This window comes from Bombyx mori, chromosome 11 (assembly GCF_030269925.1).
Source record: "Bombyx mori chromosome 11, ASM3026992v2".
Classification (NCBI taxonomy): Eukaryota; Metazoa; Arthropoda; class Insecta; order Lepidoptera; family Bombycidae; genus Bombyx; species Bombyx mori.
In genome coordinates this window covers 9,075,206-9,094,574 of record NC_085117.1, presented here as the reverse complement: position 1 = coordinate 9,094,574, position 19,369 = coordinate 9,075,206, and the positions used below count along the sequence as shown (strand labels likewise).

Here is a 19,369-nt window from a genome sequence, read left to right as displayed (position 1 = left end):
CCTAGACAACTTTCATAAATCCTTTATATAGAAAGCGTAAATAAAATACAGAAAATAAACCAGAGCATATTATTTAATGTAGGTATATATAATATAAACGCCCCCAGAAGATCATAAATCTATAGGATTAGAATTTTCAAGGAAGTCGACGCATTGCTTTTATATTCTTTTGCTGCACAACCTAACACTGTTCGGTTCTAAAATTGAGCAATTGTTTGCTGGCAAAGTTGGGAACTTTCTATGAAGCAAGCCGTTCAGGGTTTCATTAGAAAGCCTGTTTCTTTTGTCAGTTTTTAAATTTGAGAACACTGAATAATCTTTCCACCTTAGTCTTTGAAGAAGGAACTGCTAGCAAAAGTGAAATGACAATTACAAGGTTTTCGTAAATGAAATTACCATGATAATCTTTCATGGTACATGAAGTACCTATATATTACAATACAAGTAAGTTCTGGTGACATCAACGAAAATAGGTAAATAAAAATTTGGCGGATTATACTTATTGGGATTCTGGGGAATCCCTAAGAAAAAGCAGTGGCTTAATCTATGATTTACTTTACTAGAGGGTTACTGTTGAATCAAACCTTTATAGTTTTTATACACAACTCTGTTTTATTCTTTTACTTGTCAACTCGACTTAATGTCATTCTCTCTCCATAAAATAAAATGTTCATTGTTTTACTTTAATTATCGTTTATTTTAAAATTCACAACAGTTACTAGTATAGGCTTTGCTTTTTACCCCGAAATATCCTAAATCCTGGTATTTTTTAAATTGTCTTTATCATCCAAAATATCAGCTATTTTTCCCTAAAAAAGGGAGAATTCCCTAAAAGTGGAAGCACTGCTTCAAAGTACGCTACATTTTTTATTGAGTCAGAACTCATATCTGCCATCTAGTGAGTTTATTAGATCATTAATGCCTAAAAGTTACAAAAATGACGTCGCCACAGGAGTAAGATGACGCTAGTTGTATGTTATTTTCCTTTGTATGGGAGTTGCACCCCCCTGCCGTCAACTATAATGCCTAAACTTTCTACGCGGTTTTAATCGTGAAAAAAAAACAATTATAAATCCTGAAGGATCAATTAATTGGTATACAGTTTAATTAAAAAAATTAAAAAATTAATAAATAAAATAATGTGCATTCGCGTAAAGTTAGCCCAAATACATTTTTTCCATCCTCCTATACACCTATCGCTATGAAGGTATAAAAAAGATAGGTTAAGAGTTCACATAGGTAATATAAACAAATAAGTAAATATGTTCATTATTTATCTTTCAAGAGATAATGTAGGTATACATTATAATAACATTTTGATACAGTCGAAATTATATTCCTAACATTAGTAAAATAACATTTTAATAATTTTTTTATAGGTTATGTATTGAAATTGTTGGAAAATTATTTCATGTTTTAGCTGGAAAACGACATGGAGAATTATATGCAATACAAGATAATGAGCTCCATCAAATGAATTCGAATGAAACCAAACTGTTTACCATCCAAATTCGATTGTCGGGCAGATAGAAAACGAAAATTCACTCATAGTGAACCTCGGCCTGCATTTGTGAAACGGCAAAGACTCACTATTATCAAGGAAATTGAAGAGACGACTAAAAATGAGATGTGTCGTATTATTATACCTTTGCCATCTTGTAGTCAAGGTAGGTGTAACTGTCAATAATTAGTTACACTCACAGATCTCCTAATCAAATAACAATATCAGAAAAAATGAGAATAGTTAGTTAGTTAGTGGAAGTAGCCAAAATGGGCAAGTGGATCTCAGTTCCTATTACATAAGGTACTAGGAAGTTTGTGAAAATGAAAATTTATCACAGTGTAATATCACTTACTTACTTTAACAGTGAAGGAAAACATTGTGATGAAACCTGCACACCTAAATGTTCTTAGGATTTTCTTAGGTGTGTAATCCACCAACCAGCACTAGGCCAGCGTGGTGGACTAAGGCCTAAAAACCCTCTCAATGGTAGTGAAGGCCAGTGTCCAGCAAGGGGATATATTATATGGGCTGATGATGATGACTAGGAAGTTAAATACTACTACTACTACTACGACAGTACACATATTATAATCCTATATATTTACAAACTATACGTTTGTTGGAAATTGCTAATATTATTTCATATTTCCAGATGTCCAGCCACTTGAAAATAGGTGTAGTAATGACAAAGCCATCCAAGTAGCTCCAGCACAGGAACACAAAGGCAAGGCAAGTGTGTATTGCCACATCACCCCTTAATATATCTGAAGCAAGTATAAGTAAACAATCAGAACCAGCAAAAAAAAAACTGTTGTTCTGAGGACAAATTTGACAGTGATGAGTCAAATGCACCAGCAACAGAAGGATCAACTGTTGACTATGGGTTATAGAAGAAGAAGATTAATTCATATTTATTTAAATTAATATTAATGAATATTAATTTAAATTATCGTGCAAAATTCGTGGTCAAAACATATGTGTATTTTATAAATAAATATTCATTCTCAGTATTAATGTTGTTTTAATCATCGATTGAAAAATTGGTTCTTAATGAATTTAGTTGGAGCTAAATGCTGCTTGGAGCTTAATACTTTCGAATAACATAAACACGTGACTTTAAGCATAAACATATTTTTTAGGTAAATACTTTATTTAGCTTTGCTGGATTTATCCAAGATTTCGACATACCAGAATTTCATACAGGAACGACAGATCTATCTATCTGATTGAATACCCTTGTAGAATTGAGCTTCGAAGAAAAGTTTATTCTTATTCTTTATTAGACTTTATTCTAGTTGCAGTGTCGGTTAGAGAAGCTGTGCAAGCTTCTCTAACCGATACTGCATGGAATAAATAGTCATTATAATTATAAAATATATTTCTGTTTACATACCATACAATTTTCATAGTTCAAATATGAATTTGGATTGATATGAATTTATTTCGATTATCAAAATAATTTGTATTAAACATTTATATTTCCTCAAAATTTCTATTTTTATAATAATGACTGTGACCACCCCATAAATCACAAAATTAAAAATATTAAAGATAACTTATTTTTAAATCATATATTAAAAATTATAAACAGATCGCGAATTAAAATATTATATTATGCCTATCATTCTTAAATAATTCAGTAATGAATTTTCGCATCGCCGCGCCGTATATAATTAATATGAATAATAGGGTATTGCCCACTGTGCTAAAAAAACATAAATTATGTTTTTTTGATAGATCTACAAACAAGCAAGTGAGTAATGCTATGTTTCCATAAATAAAAAGGCAAAAAAAAATTAAAGAAAGATATTATGCACAAGTTCAAATGCATATGTATTGTGCTAAAAGTAAAACTTGCTACTTTTGTGTAGCATCCAGCAACTTTGAAAAAAATAATCAGGTCACTATAATTAGTAGGTATTGATTTTGATTCCGAGTAAGTTGCACAGTTGTTAGATAATGTAGTTTCTTTTTGGAAGAATAACAATTTTCTAATCTTACACAAAAATGTAATGTTAAACATTTTAAAAAAACTTTATACCTATTTTCCTTTTAGGGAGTACAAAATATTGATGTGTACAAAGTGAATGTGATTTAATAAAAATAATATTTCAATTTAAATTATGTTTTATTAAAAATTATTCTTAACATACAGGTACAAAGGTTACATAACATTAATATTTATTCCTTTTCATATATATAAGCCCATATTTAGCACATTTGTGGAAAACAGAATCAAAATAATAATGAGTTGCTAGCCATAGAAGACCAGCATAAAAGTCTTATTAAAATCTGTTCAGTAGTTTTTGAATGAAGAGTGAAAATACTTACAAAACTTCCTATTTATAAGTAAGGATTACTTATTTAATTAAAGAGTTTTGTAGGTGGCAAACTATCTAAAAACTTTCTATTTTCCACCAAGTTGACATCAATTATCCTTCCTGCATATATATTTATTGTATTGTTTTTTTATAGTCTAACAAGGGGTGATATTACATTTGCAATTTCTGGGAGTTTGTTGAAAAATATATTGCTTGCTTAACTTACAGATAAATCGAAATCATCAGCCAATTGAGAGAATGTTCTATTTAATGTTATTCTCATCAGACATAATATAATATTTTGTTCAGAAACATTTGTATGTTTCTCAATCAAGCCTATTATGAAACATAATTCTTGTGGAAGACCAATATATAAACGTTGTTTATTTTTCACTTTAGATAAAGTTGTTAACACATTCATTTTTTCAACTTTTTAGTCTTCTTGAGAGCTATAGTCTGAAGTGCACAAGTCTTTGATGGAGTGGAGATATAGAGAGATAACTCATAGTCAACAGTTGATCCTTCTGTTGCTGGTGCATTTGACTCATCACTGTCAAATTTGTCCTCAGGAACAACAGTTTTTTTTTTTGCTGGTTCTGATTGTTTACTTATACTTGCTTCAGATATATTAAGGGGTGATGTGGCAATACACACTTGCCTTGCCTTTGTGTTCCTGTGCTGGAGCTACTTGGATAGCTTTGTCATTACTACACCTATTTTCAAGTGGCTGGACATCTGGAAATATGAAATAATATTAGCAATTTCCAACAAACGTATAGTTTGTAAATATATAGGATTATATGTGTACTGTCGTAGTAGTAGTAGTAGTATTTAACTTCCTAGTCATCATCATCAGCCCATATAATATATCCCCTTGCTGGACACTGGCCTTCACTACCATTGAGAGGGTTTTTAGGCCTTAGTCCACCACGCTGGCCTAGTGCTGGTTGGTGGATTACACACCTAAGAAAATCCTAAGAACATTTAGGTGTGCAGGTTTCATCACAATGTTTTCCTTCACTGTTAAAGTAAGTAAGTGATATTACACTGTGATAAATTTTCATTTTCACAAAATTCCTAGTACCTTATGTAATAGGAACTGAGATCCACTTGCCCATTTTGGCTACTTCCACTAACTAACTATTCTCATTTTTTCTGATATTGTTATTTGATTAGGAGATCTGTGAGTGTAACTAATTATTGACAGTTACACCTACCTTGACTACAAGATGGCAAAGGTATAATAATACGACACATCTCATTTTTAGTCGTCTCTTCAATTTCCTTGATAATAGTGAGTCTTTGCCGTTTCACAAATGCAGGCCGAGGTTCACTATGAGTGAATTTTCGTTTTCTATCTGCCCGACAATCGAATTTGGATGGTAAACAGTTTGGTTTCATTCGAATTCATTTGATGGAGCTCATTATCTTGTATTGCATATAATTCTCCATGTCGTTTTCCAGCTAAAACATGAAATAATTTTCCAACAATTTCAATACATAACCTATAAAAAAAATATTAAAATGTTATTTTACTAATGTTAGGAATATAATTTCGACTGTGTCAAAATGTTATTATAATGTATACCTACATTATCTCTTGAAAGATAAATAATGAACCAATAATGAACATATTTACTTATTTGTTGATATTACCTATGTGAACTCTTAACCTATCTTTTTTATACCTTCATAGCGATAGGTATATAGGAGGATGGAAAAAATGTATTTGGTCTAACTTTACGCGAATGCACATTATTTTATTTATTTATTTTTTTATTTTTTTAATTAAACTGTATACCAATTAATTGATCCTTCAGGATTTATAATTGTTTTTTTTTTTCACGATTAAAACCGCGTAGAAAGTTTAGGCATTATAGTATATATTAAGTGTATAATCTATGATTATAGTTGACGCATGCGCCATAGAATATACACTTATGGCATGCGCAGTACACATATTTTGTATACATTTATTCAACTAATACAATTAATTAAACAAAAAATGAGTAATTTCGAAAGAGAACAAACGTATTTTATATAAGAACAATCGAAAATGAATATTTACGAGTAATTAAGGACGAAAAAATATTAAAAATTGCAATCGAGGGGCTAACTTTTAGATATATTTTTAATATTTTTTTTAAAATAAATAAATGGGGAACAAACAATTATTAACAGTGAACAATCAAGAACAAATGATGAACAAACGAATTAATAGAAAATAAGTAGAAAACAGGAAAAAAAATTTTTTTTGAGGGGCTAACTTCATTCACCTATAATAATTGGCACTAAATGATATTGTGAATTTAAGTTTATTATCTATGGACTATTTTTTTTTCATTCTCAATTTGCACAATTCTAATAAACATAATGACATTAACATAGATGGACAATGGTAATTCGATGAAAAATCGAAACCATTTTAATGTAAAACTTTTTTAGTAATTATTCCAAAGCCTATTTTTTATTAATCATAGATAAAAAAAATGAAAATGAAACAAGGCATGACGTAGCTTCTCAAGTTCATTAAAAAAATCCACTGTAAAAGTCTCAGTAGGTTCGGTAGGTTCGGTTGTGTTCGGTTCGATTTCTCTGCTCCCGTAAATAAATTAATTAAAAATAAACTAACACTTCATAATATCATTAAAACATATCAAAGTAGTGTTAAAGGTGTATAAATAAGTAAAATTATAAATAGTGCTTTAAAACGTTATTTAATTGTAATTTTGCTTGGTGAGTGTGTAATATTTTGTAATTTGAGGGTAATCTGACCGGCAACTTCGTAAATTTTCCTTACATATTTTATTGTAATTTATTTTAAAATGATGACTCGCAGCATCAAATCTCGTCAGGTTGATGAACAGCTTCGTATTGCTTTAGAACAATTAAAAAATACTCGCGAAAAATATGATATACTTTTACAAGAAAGTGAACAAAATGAAGAGGAGATGCTGTCAGTCATCTCTAAGAATACTGACCTTAAAAAACAATTGTCTCAGCTCTTCATTGAACACAGTGAAGCTCTTGAGATCAATCAGAAGTTGCAGGATACGATTAACACCTTTTCTCAATGCAGTGATGAATTTTGTGATTCATTGAAAATCACTGCTGAGTTGAGACATAAATTGGCTGAGGCTGATGATTGTATTTCTGACTTGCGGTCAGAGTTATGTAAACTTAAGGAACAGCAGCCTCAGAGCTTATATTCGGAACTGGTTCAGAGCGAACCCTCTTTGGTTGCTGTAGATACTGCCTTGAATTTTGACATAACTACTATTGATCTGACTGGTAGTGATGCAGAGACCTCAGAGCGCTCCCAGTTAGTTTTAAGTAAAAATAAACTTAGGAAATATGTTAAAATTAATAAATTAATATATAAGACTCAACGGAAATTGAGGAATTACAAGTCTCAGGAATACATCAAGTTCATTTGCAAGCAGAGAACTTCACTTTCACACCAGGTAGCTGTATTGACTGAACAGAGTCAACAAATTCATCACAAACACATGGAAGAAATAGAATGTTTATCTACACAAATAAACAATTTAAAGTCAAGTTTAGAGAACATTACATTAAACTATGAACTAGCACAGAGGGACATTAGTGAGCATGTGTTGGCAATGGACAATTTAATTGATACTTGTAATTATAATCAACAGCGTTTTGACTCTTTGACAATGCAGTACGCTGAATGTAAATGCTCTGCATCGGGTTGTCAGGAGCTACCACATGTTGAAATTCAAAAACATAATGTGTCTATTCTTTCAGTGCTAGAGTCTCAAAGCAATGATATTATGAGGGCAGCACCTATCTGTCTACCTACTACTGCATCTTCACAAGTTTCTAGAGAAGACAAAATTAAAATAAAAATTTTTAGTGATGAGCTGGGGAAACAAATGGGTGTGGCATTACATGACCTTTGTTTTGGACAACATGTGATTAATTACTGTATGCCAGGTGCTAATCCAGAACAAATATTTGATAAGATTTTAAATACCACACATTGTCTAAACACAGTCATAATAATTATGTTAGGGAGGAGAGAAAACGTTAACCAAAAACAAATTTTGCATTATGTTGAACAAGTTAATATGTTAAATATTAAAAAAATTATTATGTTCACCTTTCCTTACTTGCAGGACTTGCCGACAGAAAATAAAATTAGATTTAATATTAATAATGCAATTTATAATGCTTTTGACAATAATAACTGCATCTTGACATCCAAAAAATATGCATTTAAATTAATAGACTTAAATAATATAATAAAATTTAGATATTTAAGGACATCAAAAAATGAAATATTTAAATTAACGAATAAAAATTTTAGACAAGTAGCAACATCGCTACACTATTTTATACACAATTTCCTAGCTATAAATTTAGCTAAAAAAATACCTGCTTCTATTGAGCAGGAAAAAGATATGACATGTTATAAGACTTTGGAATCTGCTTCCAATTTAAATTAATTAGTAAGACAAAGGAGTCACACTCTTGCAATTACAAATCAATTAATACACCAACTAGATTATACCCATCAAAAGACGTTAACGTTTCAATTATTAACATATTCAATTTGGTGCATCAAAATTTACAAGGGATGATGGGTAAAGAGCTAGAAATTGAAATGTTTTTAAATATGCATAATATTAATGTATTCTGTGTCACTGAGCACTGGTTTAGAAACTATGAATTATTGTTTAATTTTAATGATCACCAGTTGTCAAGTTCCTTCTGCAGAGAGAACGCTATTCGCGGTGGCTCACTGATTCTCGTTAGTAAATGTTTGAAATGTAAGGAACGAAAGGATGTAGTGGCCCTCTCTGTTGAGAGAATTATTGAAATTTCCTGTGTTGAGCTTGAGCACCTCATCGTTGTCTGCGTCTACAGACCTCCTGATGCGTTATATGATTCTTTTGAAAATATTTTGGAAAATGTATTGCTAAAGCTTTCTGTCTCTAATAAACAAATTTTGGTATGTGGTGATTTTAATATTAATCTTTTAGAAAACACAAATACCACTATTAGATTCAGAACACTGTTAAAGTCATATAACCTCCCAAACTTATTTTTAGAGCCTACTAGGACAACGACCACATCGGCAACATGTTTAGATAACATATTTACAAATGTAACACCGACTAACAAAAAAATTATTAATCAGTTAACATCAGACCATAGTGGACAATTTCTGTCTTTTGAATCTAATATGAATCCTAAAGATAAAAATACTCTTGTGATTGTTCCTATTAATAAAAAACGAATTGAGAAGTTTAGAAATAATATTAAGCAAGAACATTCAGAAATTATTTATAACAAAAACCCAAATTTGTCATACCAGAATATGTTTCAGAGAATTAATTTGGTCTTTACTGATATATTTATTCCTAAAACTGTAACATTAAAAAACAAAACCGTGTTCAGCGAGTGGGCCACCACCGGAGTGTACAAGAGTAGAAAAAAGTTATATGATCTGTACTCTGAAAAAGCTTATAATAATGATGAAACATTTCATCAATATGTCAGGAACTATTCAAAACTATTTAGAAAAGTTTGTTTAGCGGCAAAATCTTTACATTTAAGTGATTTAATAAAAAATGCCCCTGACAAGATAAAGATGACTTGGAACATCATTGGTAGAGAAAGTGGAAAAGTCAGAAATAGCCACCAAGAATTCTCATTAAAAATAGATGATAAATTGGTAACTAGTCATGAAGATGTGGCTAATGCTTTTGAAAAGTTTTTCTCTGACATTCCAGTTTCAACTACCACTTCTCTAAATTCATCCCCCACAGCAGCTGAAATATTATTGCATAAACATGTCAACAAATGTAATGAAATTTTTAAATTTAAGGAAATTAATTCAAGCAGTATAATAAAAAGTTTTAATAGCCTTAATGTAAAAAATACAGCTGACTTGTGGGGAATATCAGTAAAGATTTTGAAGTCTGTAATAGACATTATTGCTCCTCATCTTGTTAGTATTTTTAATGACTGTATTAGGTGTGGTGTATTTCCTGACTTAATGAAACATAGTAAAGTGATTCCTCTTTTTAAATCTGGTAGTACTGATGACCCCTCTAACTATAGACCTATTTCAGTACTCCCTACGTTGAGTAAAATTTTTGAAAAAATTATTTTGACCCAACTTTTAGAACATTTTAATTCAAATAACCTGCTTCATAATAAACAATTCGGGTTTACCAGGGGTCGCTCTACAACTGATGCAGGTGCTTATCTAGTCAAAAATATTTTTAAATCTTGGGAGGAATCGCATGATTGTCTTGGAATTTTCTGTGACTTATCCAAAGCATTTGACTGTGTTGAACATGAAACATTGGTGAGGAAACTACATCACTATGGTATTAGGGATGGTGCATTGGAACTTATTACTTCCTATTTATCAGGACGGATACAAACAGTAGATGTGAAAGGTAATAGATCTTCAGGCACCTTGTTGAAAATGGGTGTACCTCAGGGTTCCATTTTGGGTCCTTTTTTATTTCTAATATATATAAACGATTTACCTAGTTTTATTGAGTCCCGACACGAGGTCGTATTATTCGCAGATGATACATCTTTATTATTTAAAATTAAACGACAACTACAAGTCTATGACGAAGTGAATGATGCGATTTCGTGTGTGGTTCATTGGTTCCGTATCAATAACCTATTATTGAATAGTAAGAAAACTAAATGTATTAAATTTACTTTAAAATGTATTAAACCATCTTTAAATGTGAGACAAGTGGATAGTGATGTAATTGTTTCTGAGGAATCATTGGAGCTTGTTGAGTCAACCGTATTTCTTGGTATAACAGTGGACTCCAAACTGCAGTGGGGACCTCATATTCATAAATTGGCGAGTAAGCTCAGCTCTGCAGCGTACGCAGTAAAAAAAATTAGAATGTTAACAAACGCGGACACGGCTCGTTTAGTTTACTTTAGTTACTTCCACAGTGTCATGTCCTATGGCATTTTGCTATGGGGCAATGCGGCCGATGTAGAAATGATATTTATTCTGCAGAAAAGAGCTATACGTGCTATTTATAACATGCACTCAAGGGAATCCCTGAGGGAGAAATTTAAAGAAATTAAAGTTCTCACTATGCCATCCCAGTACATTTTTGAAAATTTGATGTATGTTCGTAAACATATTGAGGAGTTTCCTAAACAGTCGGACATACATAATAGAAATACTAGGAACAAACACAAGCTTGTTGTGCCGATGAGTAGGTTACATAAGATACGAAATTCATTCGGGTGTTTGTCTGTGCGCCTGTACAACAAAATCCCACATGATGTTCAGAACCTACATATACATAGGTTTAAGAAAACTATTAAAGAACATCTGTGCAATAAAGCTTACTATAAAGTCAATGATTATCTAGAAGATTGCACAAAGTGGGAATGAGTTGCTCGCTCCAGGCATTTCAATATTGTAGTAATTGTTACGTTATAATACTCAGTGTAAAAAATTCATATTTAAAAAAATAATAATATTAAAAATAAATAAATAATAATTTTATATGTAAAAAAAAAGACATGCCCGCTGAGTTTCTTGCCAATTCTTCTCAGGACGGAGGCTAGTTCTTGTGAATTGGCGGTAGTTCTTTTGACGTTCAACAAGTATGTACTTTCATTTATGTTGAATAAAATTTTTTTTGATTTGATTTGATTTGATTTGATTTGATTTGAGTAAATGACCACCATTTTACTGAGATTATATTTCATCCCATATCATCTCATTTCATTTCATTTCATCCCAGTTTATTAATGTCTCAAATTAATCATCTTCATTTCATTTCACTCCATATTATCATTTTTCATAGAATTATGAATATAAATTAAAATAAGACATGACTTAAAAGTCTTAGTTACCAGTGAGGGAGTTCATATAGAGTCCCTTCTTTATTTCGCCGTAAAGTCGTGTTTTATGTAATTAACACCACAGTTGGCACAATATAAATTTTATTGTTGTGGCGGCATAAACAATTCTAAGTAATTATATTACATTAGTTATTAAACACATTATAATTTATTTTTACGTTTTCAATTTTCGGCGGTAAAAAGGTCCCGCGTCACAGACTATATCCTTTTTCCCACCTCTCGTGCGTTCCGGCTTACGCATCATATAAATGTGCGTTCTTAAACGCCACACCAGGTCATAAAATCACTTAAAAAAAACGGTAGGTACCTACCTATGGTACCATGACATGGGGTAAATTGGGATTCTGGGGTAAATTGGGACAAACCTGCGGAAGATTCTCAAAGTACTTGTAGCACGGAATCTACCTAATTTTCTTTAAGGTAATATTTATCAATGTATAGAAGAAAAACCAAGTTAACTATGGAAGTACTAAACATGAGTTTAGTTGGTCCCAAAAATTCGTCAAATTAAATTTAAAATAGTGGTTGAAAAGTGCGTTTTAAAATAGCTTAAAGAACTTTAAAAAAAAGTAATATTATCGTTGTTTTTTCAATAAGATCACAGTTTATATAAGTTTTTAATACACCTGGGAATACCACAACAAACGGTAAGTTGCAATATTCTTATTTTAAATACAATATTTCGACAAAATAAAAAATGTATATTTTTTCCTTTCTTTTTGGGGAAAATTGGGACGTTTGTAGGGTAATTTGGAGCGAGACTGGAAAAATTAGGGACGAGAAAACACAAAATTGGAACGCCAAAAGACAAAATAGGGATGGCTTGTTAGGGTTGTCACTGATATCTTATAATAGATTTTTTAGCCTATACTATCACTTAATTGCGTGATGTAAAGAAGGTTAATGTGTTTATCAGTTAGTTTATGTAAGTATTATAGGTAAAAGAAAAGTATATATATAATTACTTTTTTTCGCGACGTTTACCTTGTAATATCTGCCCGGTCGTATGTTCTTTATAGCAATAAAAAAAATTAAAAGTTAAAAGAACTCAAACGAATCAAAACTTTTGTTATTTCAGAATCTATTCACGCGTCGAATCATGTTTTTTTTTTATTTTATTTTTATTGCCTTTGTAGGCAGACGAGCATACGGTCCACCTGATGGTGAGTGGTTACCGTCGCCCATGGACTTCAGCAATGCCAGGGGCAGAGCCAAACCGCTGCCTACAAATGATTTTGTTAACATTCACAACAAACACACACAAGTAAAAACAGGCCTCAGATTTTAAATGTAACATTAATTAAAAATCCGAGATATCCAATTATGAGTGAGTGAATTAATTGAGTTTAGTTATTTAGCTTAGAAAGAATTTCTTTTATTTTTGTTATTATTGGCAGTAATCAGATAAAGCTGTTTTTTTATCTTATTCACCTGATATCTTACTCTTGCTCAAAGATCATTTTGAAAATGTTGATTAAATAAAATTGTATTAATGCATTTCCAGTCCTTTTGTTTTCTATTTTTTATTCTATTTTATGATTTTGTTTCAGAGTTGTGATTTTTAAGGAAATTAAATAATAATTTTCTAAAATATAACATGCACATACTTTTTTTGATCATTGTATTGTTGATTATCATTCACGTCACATCGCTTCGGAATAGAAACCAGCTTAATTTACACTATGTTGTGTATTGTGCTTAAATTATGGATTGTATTCATCATTTCGGTCCATATAAATAATTATATGGCACCTACATATATATCGCAGTACTGCGAGTTGACAACCCTTGCAAATATCCCAATTTAACCCTTAACCGTGTCAATTTACCCCGGACGCTGGGTAAATTGGGACGGCCATTATTTTACCCATTATTTCTTTAAAATGAATAATTAAAATAATGTAACGGTTTTTATCACCTAGGTACGTTCAAGACTCAACTTATTTCTTTGGTTGAGCATGACTATTTAATTGGAACTATTTTAAAATTCAATCTGAAGGTCGATTTTGTCCCTATTTACCCCATTGTACGGTACCTACCGTACCTACCTACAAAAAAAACTGAAGTATGACATCTATATGTCTATGATACCTACCTACTTCTAATCAAACTCAAACATGTGTCTGATTAATAGATTCTACACATAATTGTATTTTGTATTGTTTCTAGTGCTTCATCATCTCACTGTGATATGTTTTTTTTTTGTAAATGTAAGCTCAACGATGGAGGAAAAAATGGAACACAGAATATTAGAACTTTACAGCGGTATTGGTGGCATGCATTGTGCCTGGAATGGTATGGAAGGCAAACTATTTGCGTGAAATTCATTTTAATATTATTATCTTTAAGTAGTTCAGTATCAATTAGTAATTAACATATTGTTTCAGAAAGCACAATCAAAGGGAAAGTTGTAGCCGCTATAGATATAAACACCGTCGCAAATGACGTTTACAAGTACAACTTTCCTGAGACACTATTATTCACCAAAAATATACAATCTTTAACACCGATAGAAATAGAAAAGTATAAAATTGACACAGTTCTCATGTCACCACCTTGCCAGCCTTTTACTCGCAATGGAAAAAATTTGGATGAAAATGATCCAAGAACCAACTCATTTTTATATTTCATAGATATATTAGACAAATTAAATACCCTTCAATATATTTTAATGGAAAATGTTAAAGGGTTTGAATGTTCTACTGTTCGAAATTTATTTGTTGAAAAGTTGACTTACTGTGGATTTGTCTATCAAGAGTTTATGTTGAGTCCTGTAAGTGTTGGAGTGCCTAATTCAAGATTGAGGTATTATTGTATAGCTAAAAGGAATAATACATGGAACTTTAAAAGAAAAGATGAGCTTGTAAGTTAACCCTTACTTATTAATATAAATTCTGAAATATAATTTAAAAAAATAATAATCTTACTATTCATATAGTAAACAGCAAATAGGATGTATGCAAATCACCATTATAAATCATGTCTTGCTTGAGGTGATAGTGTATTGGCTGTTCTCCACAATCTGTTTCAAATGGCACCTCTTTTATATAAGAAAATGAGGGACCTTATAAGCATTATCTGTGCCTCAGAGTATCAGCTAGCTTGCTTCAGGTTACCAACAGGAAGTATATCCGTAAGAAATGACCTGGGCAACCTCAGCTATGTTACTGGGTTAGGTGGTCTCGTTTGACTCTAGGTAGACGCCACAGAAAAGACTATGTAATGACTGTTAAAACATAACTTTTACTTCATCAAGAGAAATAAAAATTGTATTTCCATAATTTGTATAATAACATAATATCAGATTTCCAAATAAATTCATAAACGATTAATAAATTGAATGTGATATAACATTGTAGATTATAATTTATTAGCAACAGTCACAAATTATTTTAGAATTTCATGGAGTTTGATGCCTATGAGAAACCAAACATCAGTTTAAAAGCAATATAACACTTTCTTAAAAATATTTAGTTTGCACAGAAATGGTACATCTCTTTTCCTATTAATATGATTTTATACTTGCAGATTACATGTCTTCCAAAAACCTTTGCAAAACCTCATTGCCTTAAGGATATTATTGAAAATAATGTGCCTGATGATTACTTGGTGCCAGACAAGATGTTAAGGAAAGCAAATATATTTGACATTTGTTATGCAGATTCTAACAGGTCATGTTGTTTTACTAAAGCATACACACATTATGTAGAAGGTACAGGCTCTGTGTTCACTGAAACAAGTTATGACATAGTACAGAAGTATTTAAAATTGGCTAATTATTTCGAAGTAGGTAGTGATGAATTTCTGCAAACCTTAAAAAAGCTTAAACTTAGGTTCTTTACGTCTAAAGAAATCTTGCAGTTAATGTCATTTCCTAGTGAGTATAGTTTTCCTAAGACTGTTACAAGGAAACAATGTTATAGGCTTCTTGGAAATAGTGTAAATGTTAAAGTTATCAGTGAATTATTACAAATTTTGTTTGATGAATAAGAGTATAATAGTTTCTATAAATGTATTGAAGTTTTTTTTTGTATTTGAATTGAAATGATAGTAATAGCATTTTATTAATTATAGTGGATTAATGTAATGTCAAAATGTTTCAATTACATATTATTAGATGCTATATTTTTGCGAATTTCTTATACAAAAAAAAAATTGAGGAGGGTGAGTGTGCTATCATAGGCACAAGGTGTACAAGTTACATGCTCTACATTGAGTGATATCACATTACAACTTCTCTTGTGTTAAAACTGTTTTCAACCAAACTGCGGAGGACTAATGTATGAGAGGGCAAACACTTAGTGTTTTGACCAATGTAGAGAAGATATGTGAAACATACACACTCGAGATTTTACTTAACATCAGATTAAATATTAATTACACTGAGAAAAAGTAAGTACATAGAGACCACAATGCTAAATGTTAGTTACAAAGATAATTGAACTAACTAGTGACTCCTTACTGGGAAGTCTATAATAAATACAGGAACTACTAGATCCAACCAAAACAATATGCAGCATTCATATTTGAAGCACGCTGCTGTTACCAACATAAGGAAACCTAGAACCAAGAACCTATTTGAAAATTGGTCTATCATTTGGGATCTCAGTTTAATTAAAATATTAAATTTAAAATTGAAATAAACCTAATAATAGAAGGCCATAATATGAAGTTGAAACGTTAGTTATTTTTCCAAAAACACTAAACGTTAATATTGTATTGTGCTGATTTTATTATCCAAGTGGCATCTTAAAATTTTAAACAATATTTTTTAAAATGTATTTTTACATACTAATTGGCATGGTTTGTTTTTATTTTCCTATTGTACTTTAGAATTTATATTATGAAAGTCATAGATTATTATTTTTGTTGTTGGAAAGCATATTCTAATCTACTGTTTTTGTAATTAATAATCTGTAAAAATAATAAATTTATTTCAATAATAAATATCATATGTTCATTCATTTTTCTAATTAAACAAATTAAAGTTATATGCAGTATTGTTCTTTGTTTTTGTTTTATTAAATCGCTCCATTACTCAGGATTTGTCGTGCTCTTCGCTTAGCTCGATAATTGAGAACTCTCATTCTGAGCATCACAGCAATAGAGGATGCTGCACCAATGACAAATGACCAAATTGTGAACTTCCAGTAGGCCCACTTCTCTAAATAGGCCACTCGGTCGCAGCTGAAAATGATTAATTATTATAATATTATATCAAAGTATGTTGTATGCTATTTATTTAAGAGCAATTGGCTCACAGCTCTCCTGTTCCAGTATCAATAGTTGCATGATTAGAAATCTAAAATACTATTGTTTTAATAATAAGGAAATACTATTGTCATAATATTTTAATAATATTATTGTTGATCTAAATTGACTTTTAACTTGATGAGTTGGCGTTATTGTTAAAGTGATGTTAAACTGCAAGATTATGCCCTTAACAATCAGTGGAAACAATTATTGTATTTGAAAGAATCTTCTTATTGAAGCACAAATAGTAGTATAGTATAAATGTATACAGTAAAGCAGTTAATAAAGTAGCAACACAGTAATAGTTGGTATCAGTAGCATCAACATACCTTCTTGTCACAGTTTCTCCATTTTCACACTTCAAAATTTCTTTAAAACTTGTATGTATACATACTCCTATACTCTTACTTCGAATCTCAAAATCTGAAATTTATTTCATTTATCATACATATAAATGCAATTTATGACTTCTATGTCTGTTAAACACTATTAGAAAATATACAGAACAATGTGAATCAACTTAAACAAGGGTTGTGTTTATTCTATAAAAAATGTTCTCCCATTTCCTGAAGAATATATCACAAGAGATGACCACACAAATACATAGCACTTGGACCTTTTGACTTTTTTTAACACAATACAAATTATCATTAATGTTCAATTTCAAATCCACATTTATTATTTAGTATAAAGATGAAATTGGATTAAGAGCCAATAATTGTTATTTCAGTAAAGATCAACAATACACATTGAAGAGCCTGACTATTTGTTTACATCCTTCTTAACAATGTTACCTGAGCAAGGATGACATTCACTAATAACTTTGTATGGTTGATAAACCCAACAGGTTGAGTTGTTCTCTGTTGGGAATGTTTTGTTTTTCATTCTATGACTGCTTGATAATCTCTCAGCTAGCCGTGATTCGACAATGAGAACTATTACAGTTAACCTGAAAATTAGAGTATTTAAGATAGTGTTGTATCAAATGTATACGAGCTCAGACTCCACTTTGCTATGAGTTTAGTTTTAGTCACTTTGGAAACGACTGGGCAGGCTATGGTATCAAGGGCGAGGCAACCCCTAGGCCCACCTAGTATTAAGCTGTGCCTATCTCGAAGAGTAATAATGTTATTAAAATTTAAACTATTCAGTACTTACATGCCTAGGCACAACGTTCCTAGAAGCATACATCTTTTTGAACATGTTTCTATCATTTTAGGTACATTTAAAATAGCACAGTTCTAAGTGTAGTTATCGCTAATACCAGAAAGAATATAATAATCAATTTGTTTTCCAGCCAATATCATTTGTTTTCTTTGAAGGAACACAAATCTGGGTTTCATACTTCAGTGACGACACTGACAAGTGACAGTACGGACAAAATTGGTGCATTATCTATGATATGAACACTCGTCTAATCCAATAAATTTAATAAGAGTTGACCTAAAGGTTTGTAAATAGCAGGTCATAAAATCCCAAAAAAAAACGTGTGGCACTCGGGAACTGCCGCGGTAAAGCTATTGCATAGCATATGAGTCGTCTATTATCAAAGGCGGCAATCTGTACATTTGGACAAAAATTTTTTATTGATATGTCAATACAGATTTATTTGAATATAATCGTCTCCTTCAAAGAATACGGTTCAAAACCTGCATTAAATAAAGGTTAATAGTTAACCTGTTATTTATCTAAGATGTCGTTCCGAAGAGTTTTGTGACTGCCAATGGAATACAAAGTCAATAATTCGTTTTTCTGATTTACCAATCATTGTCCAAAAGTCAGATTGCCGCCTTTGATAATAGTCGACTCATATATGCATATTTTTTATCAACTTATGCAATTATAATTAGACAATGATAATTTCATATTAAAACAATAATAAAACAAGACCACGCTATATTAAACATTAATGAAAGCAAAACATTAACTGTCCCCTTCATACTCATAAGCTGGACCGGGCGAGAGAGAGATAGGCAGACTTTTCATGATGCGCTGCAGTGCGACGTCACGCCACGCGCTCACAAACACTAAACAAGCGCAACGTGTGAATGTGTTGAACGCGAGCTACATGGAAGGCGGAGTGAGGGGTGTTAGGTTTTTTTCGTTACGGAATTTCATGATTCGGTCGCCGCGCTCAAGGCCCGCGATAAAAGCTATGCAATAGCTTAAAAATCCTCTAATTCATAGATAGTACACTTAAAATTTTTAATCGTGTACGGTACTTACAATGAAATATACTTGGCACCTAAGACCAACGAATACTTCGAAACTGTCACAAAACAAAATTTGTTCACGTAGTGATTCATGTTAGTATTTTATCTCTAAAAGAACAGACAGTAAAGATTGCTAAAAAGCACTGATTTATCGATGGAGATAGCTGGTTGACATAATAGGACAG

At 31.2% G+C, this 19,369-nt stretch overlaps 2 protein-coding genes and 2 long non-coding RNA genes across 14 annotated transcripts; 2 read left to right on the top strand and 2 right to left on the bottom strand.

Moving 5' to 3' along the window:
* The first annotated feature begins 1 nt into the window (after position 1).
* LOC134199674 (uncharacterized) lies at positions 2-2,514 on the top strand. Of its 7 annotated transcripts, none has more exons than XR_009974267.1 (3): positions 433-1,094; positions 1,421-1,667; positions 2,157-2,514. It is a non-coding gene; the product is annotated as an uncharacterized LOC134199674 (long non-coding RNA). The 7 variants fall into 7 exon arrangements; XR_009974263.1 differs by having other exon boundaries at positions 433-1,239; XR_009974265.1 differs by having other exon boundaries at positions 1,080-1,094; positions 1,380-1,667.
* A 1,099-nt stretch (positions 2,515-3,613) lies between these two features.
* Positions 3,614-5,726, bottom strand: LOC134199673 (uncharacterized). Of its 5 annotated transcripts, none has more exons than XR_009974257.1 (3): positions 5,482-5,726; positions 5,043-5,289; positions 3,614-4,560 (listed from the first exon to the last, which is right to left on the bottom strand). It is a non-coding gene; the product is annotated as an uncharacterized LOC134199673 (long non-coding RNA). The 5 variants fall into 5 exon arrangements; XR_009974258.1 differs by having other exon boundaries at positions 5,043-5,330; positions 5,418-5,682; XR_009974261.1 differs by having other exon boundaries at positions 5,627-5,644.
* An 8,093-nt stretch (positions 5,727-13,819) lies between these two features.
* Dnmt2 (DNA cytosine-5 methyltransferase) lies at positions 13,820-16,715 on the top strand. The gene is given in 3 exon segments (NM_001043469.1): positions 13,820-14,013; positions 14,106-14,581; positions 15,247-16,715. Coding segments are annotated over 3 exon segments (1,011 nt in total). The 5' UTR covers positions 13,820-13,940; the 3' UTR covers positions 15,709-16,715.
* On the bottom strand, positions 16,634-18,782 carry LOC101741783 (protein JTB). Its single transcript, XM_004931536.5, has 4 exons — positions 18,130-18,782; positions 17,766-17,920; positions 17,301-17,394; positions 16,634-16,905 (listed from the first exon to the last, which is right to left on the bottom strand). Exons 1-4 carry the CDS (start codon positions 18,183-18,185, stop codon positions 16,740-16,742), a joined length of 471 nt encoding a protein of 156 aa, XP_004931593.1. The 5' UTR covers positions 18,186-18,782; the 3' UTR covers positions 16,634-16,739.
* Positions 18,783-19,369: the final 587 nt, after the last annotated feature.